The 5,642-nt window shown below is 44.5% G+C and overlaps 1 protein-coding gene across 1 annotated transcript; it reads right to left on the bottom strand.

The window, feature by feature from the left end:
• Positions 1-445: 445 nt before the first annotated feature.
• rad51c (RAD51 paralog C) lies at positions 446-4,568 on the bottom strand. The gene is made up of 6 exons (XM_032509071.1): positions 4,476-4,568; positions 4,326-4,390; positions 4,034-4,238; positions 2,766-3,030; positions 1,803-2,019; positions 446-1,171 (listed from the first exon to the last, which is right to left on the bottom strand). The coding sequence occupies exons 3-6, from the start codon at positions 4,149-4,151 to the stop codon at positions 671-673; spliced, it is 1,101 nt and encodes a 366-aa protein (XP_032364962.1). The 5' UTR covers positions 4,152-4,238; positions 4,326-4,390; positions 4,476-4,568; the 3' UTR covers positions 446-670.
• Positions 4,569-5,642: the final 1,074 nt, after the last annotated feature.

The following is a 5,642-nucleotide window of genomic DNA, read 5'->3' as shown; positions in this document are numbered from 1 at the left end:
TAATAAAGTTTTCTCATTACGAACAATAACAGAAGATGGGAATCATTTCACAAACAATGTAGCTAGCTATGGTTGTTTGGTTGCTAACGTTAGCTCAAAACACCATTCAACTGACAGCCTTTGTTGTGTTTGATGCTAGCTTGTTGCTAAGCTAGCAGTCATTTCAAAAACGTTGTAGCTATCTATGATTGTTTGGATGCTAACGTTAGCTCAAAACACCATTCAACTGACAGCCTTTGTTGTGTTTGATGCTAGCTTGTTGCTAAGCTAGCAGTCATTTCAAAAGCGTTGTAGCTATCTATGATTGTTTGGATGCTAACGTTAGCTCAAAACACCATTCAACTGACAGCCTTTGTTGTGTTTGATGCTAGCTTGTTGCTAAGCTAGCAGTCATTTCAAAAGCGTTGTAGCTATCTATGGTAGCTTGATGCTAACGTTAGCTCAAAACGCCATTCAACTGACAGCCTTTGTTGTGTTTGATGCTAACTTGTAGCTAAGCTAGCAGTGAGCCAACTTGGTTAAGTAGGTCCATCTTTACTGTATTGACATTACAGAAGTCTCTCGTTAGCATCTTGTATGCTACTTGTCGCGAAGTGACGCATGCTCGACTCACATCAGGTAGTGACAGCGTACCCGTGTCCATCAGGGGAACTCCTCGGTCTCTGACCAATCAGCAGCTAGCGTCTCTCTGGCTGCCAGAGGACTCGACGGTTTGGGTCCGGGGTCGTTTGCTCGGCGGCTGCTCCGATTGGTCGACGTCTCTGAATCCCTCGGAGGTGATCTGGTATTGGACGGTGGCGCCCCTGTGATCTGGAGACTTAAAGATGGCCGCCATGCGGCGCGAGCCCGCCCAGTGCAGGAGGAGCCGGATGGTGGGGGCGTGGCCCCAGCTCTCCCCGAGGGCGGGGACCAGCTGCGATTGGCCGCCGCTCAGCCGGGTGGTCATTTGGTTGGTCATCGCCACGGCGATGCCGTGACCGGTCGCCATGGCGATGAGCCGCTGGGCGAGCCCGTTGAGGAGGCGCGTCCTCTGCGACAGATCGTCGAAGTGCAGCCGGAACGGGAACGCCACGCTGTCGATCGCCAGGAGGCGGACCCTCGGGTGCTCGGACAGGAAGTCGGGCAGCAGGTGGACCTCCGCCAGCAGCTCCACGTAGTCGTGGCAACGCACCTGAATGAGGCGAGGGAGAAGGCCAATCAGAAGCGAGTCTAGTCAATGCTTTGGTCACATGACACATCGACGCAACTTCAACATGATATCCTGCTTAGTCTGTCGGTATCGGCATTCATAATGACACATAAAGGATTCTGATAAATGAATATCTAAAAAATAAAAATGGACGGTCAACCATGTTATAAGTTGCATAGTCTGTCCACCAGAGGACGCTCTACAACGTCCCCGTTAGTGATGGTGTTGCATAGTCTGTCCCCCAGAGGACGCTCTACAACGTCCCTGTTAGTGATGGCGTTGCATAGTCTGTCCACCAGAGGACGCTCTACAACGTCCCTGTTAGTGATGGCGTTGCATAGTCTGTCCACCAGAGGACGCTCTACAACGTCCCTGTTAGTGATGGCGTTGCATACCTATACATATATAGACATTTACATACATATATAGAAAAAAAAAAAAAAAATATATATATATATATATATATTATATATATATATATGTAATAGACATATAATAAAAAACACACCCCTATTGATCATTATACCTTTCTTAGCCTTGTACTATCAAATGTTAGTGTTAATGTGCTTGATTTAACGGTGCGCTCGAGGGACATTAAATAGAAATGTTGTACCAGGAAGATGTTGGACAGGATGGTTTCCACGGTGAAGGTCTCCATGGCGACTCGTTGCTCGTCGTCTTCGACCAGCAGGGAGCAGTGGTGGACGGCGGCGGCGGCGATGTCCACGACTCTCTGCAGCAGGAAGCTGCCCTCGGTGTCGACGTAGACCGCCTGGCCCCCCAGGCCCCCGAAACACTGAGGGACCTGGACGTCCACCGCCAGCTGCAGGCTGACAGGATGTGACACCATCAGTGACATCATCAGTGACATCATCAGTGGCATCATCAGTGACATCACAGAGATTTGTTTTACGTAAAGAGAAGCTAACCGGCTGGAAAAACTACACAAAAATACACATAAACAGGATTCCCAAATATAACATATGTTATACAACCTAAAACCTGGATTAATCTATTGGATCAGAATCATCATCATATAACGTGTGTGCGTGTGTGGGTGTATGTATGTGTGTGTCAGTCAGTCTGTATGTCTGTGTGTGTGTGTGTGTGTGTGTGTGTCTGTCAGTCAGTCTGTATGTCTGTGTGTGTGTTACAGTGTATATAGTGTGTGCGCGTAGGTTTTGTGTGTGTGTGTGTGTGCGCCCGAATGTGTGTACGTGTGTAAGTGTGTCTGTAGAGTGAGTAAGTGAGTGTGTGTGTGTGTGTGTCTTTAGTGTGTGTGTGCGTCCGTGTAGTCTGTAGTCTGTCCGTGTAGAGCGTGCATGTGTGTGTTCGTGTTCAGTGTGTTTAGTGTGTGTGTGTGTGTGGTGTGTGTGTGTGTGTGTGCGTGTATGTTAGTGTGTGTGTGTGTGTGTGTGCTTCTGTGTTGTGCGTCTGTGTGTTTAATGTGTGGGTGTGTTTAGTGTGTGTGTGTGTTGTGCGTGTGTGTGTTTAATGTGTGTGTGTGTATAGTGTGTGTGTATGTGTTTAGTGTGTATAGTGTGTGTGTGTGTGTGTGTGTGTGTGTGTGTCTGACCACAGTTGTGTCTTTCCGACTCCCGGAGCTCCACAGATTTCCGTGGTCTTCCCGACAGGAAGTCCTCCTCCGAGAGCCGCGTCCAGCCGAGAGGAGAAGGTCACGATGCTCCTCATCTCCTCCTCCTTCTGCAGGAGCTCCAGAGCTGTGAGGGAGGGGGGGGCTCCTGCTCCTCCTCCCCCTCCTCCTCCTCCCCCCCCTCCTCCCTCCTCTCTCCTCACAGCCTGCAGCACCTCCAGCGCCTCCTGCTGGGTCAGACTAGTCTCTGCAGCACAACACAAAACATTACATTGGTCTATTTACAGTGTATCAGACTGTTTAAGCAGTTGCACATTTTTGTATTCTCAACTTGTGTATATTAAAATATGTTGTTCTGTATTTGATCCTATTATTATTTCATGAATATTGTTTCCTAGTATCTCATTATATCTATATTCTGTGCTGTGTGACTGATTTTGCTGCTGCAACACTGTAATTTCCCATTTTATTGGGATCAATATCTATCTATCTATCTATCTATCCATCCATCCATCCATCCATCCATCCATCCATCCATCTATCCATCCATCTATCTATCTATCTATATTCCAGTTGTCACTGCCCAATGTGAGTCGAGTGCAGATTTTAATCGTGCATGCTCAGATTGAAACGGTAAACACACACACACACCACACACACACACACACACACACACACACACACATACATACACACACACACATACATACACACACACACACATACTGTACAAACATACATTCGTACATACATACATACACACACACACACACACATACTGTACACACATACTGTACAAACATACACACATATATACACACATACACACACACACACACACATATACATACTGTACAAACATACACACATGTATACACACATACACACAACACACACACACACATATACATACTGTACAAACATACACACATATACACACATACACACACACACATATACATACTGTACAAACACACACATATATACACACACATACACACACATATACTGTACAAACACACATATATACACACACATGCACACACATATACATACTGTACAAACATACACACATATATACACACATACACACACATATACATACTGTACAAACATACATATACACACACACACACATACTGTACAAACACTCACGCGCACGCACGCACGCACACACCACACACACACACAAACACACACACACACACAAACACACACACTTTCTGGAGTTCAGTGCGAGTGACGGTTACCTTTGCTGAGTTGTAGCGGTTTGAGGTGCAGCAGGTCGGCGGTGAACTGGAAACCCGCGTTGACCAGTTTCATCTTCACACCGGGACTCAGCGACAGACTGGACACCGGCCGCTGCATCGTCACCGCCAACGGCTGCCGTTAGCTGCCTTTAACCGGCTATGGTTAGCTTCTGGTTAGCTTCAGGTTAGTTTTAGGTTAGCTTCAGGTTAGTTTTAGGTTAGCTTCAGGTTAGTTTTAGGTTAGCTTCAGGTTAGCTTCAGGTTAGCTTCAGGTTAGTTTCGGTTAGCTTCAAGTTAGCGTCGGTTGGCTTCAGGTTAGCTTCGGGTTAGCCACGGTTAGCTTCAGCTTAGCTTCGGTTAGCGTCAGGTTAGCTTCGGGTTAGCTTCGGTTAGCGTCAGGTTAGCTTCGGGTTAGCCACGGTTAGCTTCAGCTTAGCTTCGGCTAGCGTCAGGTTAGCTTCGGGTTAGCTTCGGTTAGTTCCCACTTTCAAAACAGCCGCCATGACAGGTTTCCGACGTCTTGGCGTCATTCACGTCAACAGCGTCAAACCAGAAACTTCCGGTTTGACTTTTCAAAGTAAGATTTGTTCGAGCCATGGACCGTTGATATTATAAATAAACAGTCTATGGTTCGAGCTGATTAACCCTCCTGTTGTCCTCGGGTCATATCATAGACGTTATATTTATTATTTAATTAAAAATGTATATTAACGGTCCATGGGTCAAATTTGACCCATTTTCTAAAAGTTTCTTAGTCAGAAATTTGGGTTTCTATCAACCAATAATTCAGTTTACTACTTTCGGATGTTTGATTCAATTTTATAGCATTAAAAAAAAAAACAAATGGATAAAAGACTGTTGAAAACAGTGACAAAAATGACGGAAAAAGCTTAAAAAACGTTGAAGGAAAACAACAAAAACGTCAAAAAAAGTGCAGAAGAAAAATGACAAACATTGGGAAAAGGGGGGGGAAAACATGGAAGAAAGCATTTTTAATTTGGACTAAGGAAAAACTAAATCTAGTGCAGTGGGAGGACAACAAGAGGGTTAAAAACCATAGACTGTATTCCGGTATTAAATAATTAAAAATAAACCGTCTGTTAAAAACTGAGATTCATAACGTGTTCAGACTTTGAGCTGTTTTTTTTTTTAACTAAAACTGCTCCATCCTTTTACCAAAGTCTCTACCAAAATCTTGCAATTATTAGTCACATTTTTATTTATTAAATTTACTGTTAAATACACTTTCAGAATATTTCATTTTTTCAACATTGCTCTTTATCACATCTAGCTTTCCTTGGCAAAAAAACAACTTAAAAAAAACAAAACGTTTTAGTCACTTTTTACGACATTTTTTGTTACTTTTTCAATGTTGTGGGTGTGTTTTTTTTATTTTTTTTTGGGGTGACATTTTCAGCACTTTTTTCAACGGCCCCATTTTTTTGTGACAAAAAAAACAACAACAAACAAAAGAACTGAAAACGAGACAACACGAGGGTTACGTAAAGCGGAAACTCAGCATTTGCTTATATTTTCAAATGGGATGTGAACCCCCCCCCCCCCCCGGGGAAAACACCGACAATTTGGGGCTGATCATATTTCGTCACCT

Source organism: Etheostoma spectabile, unplaced genomic scaffold (assembly GCF_008692095.1).
Source record: "Etheostoma spectabile isolate EspeVRDwgs_2016 unplaced genomic scaffold, UIUC_Espe_1.0 scaffold00012513, whole genome shotgun sequence".
In the NCBI taxonomy this organism is placed as follows: domain Eukaryota; kingdom Metazoa; phylum Chordata; class Actinopteri; order Perciformes; family Percidae; genus Etheostoma; species Etheostoma spectabile.
Note: the sequence above shows the minus strand (reverse complement) of the source record. Positions and strands in the feature narration are given on the sequence as shown.

What these genes read in the sequence shown, in the direction of transcription:
- rad51c (XM_032509071.1), bottom strand. Translation starts at nt 4,151, where the DNA reads ATGCAGCGGCCGGTGTCCAGTCTGTCGCTGAGTCCCGGTGTGAAGATG. An exon ending in ACCGCTACAACTCAGCAAAG is followed by an intron (nt 3,031 to 4,033) that starts GTAACCGTCACT and finishes GTTGTGCTGCAG; the next exon opens with AGACTAGTCTGACCCAGCAG. An exon ending in GTCGGAAAGACACAACTGTG is followed by an intron (nt 2,020 to 2,765) that starts GTCAGACACACA and finishes ACATCCTGTCAG; the next exon opens with CCTGCAGCTGGCGGTGGACG.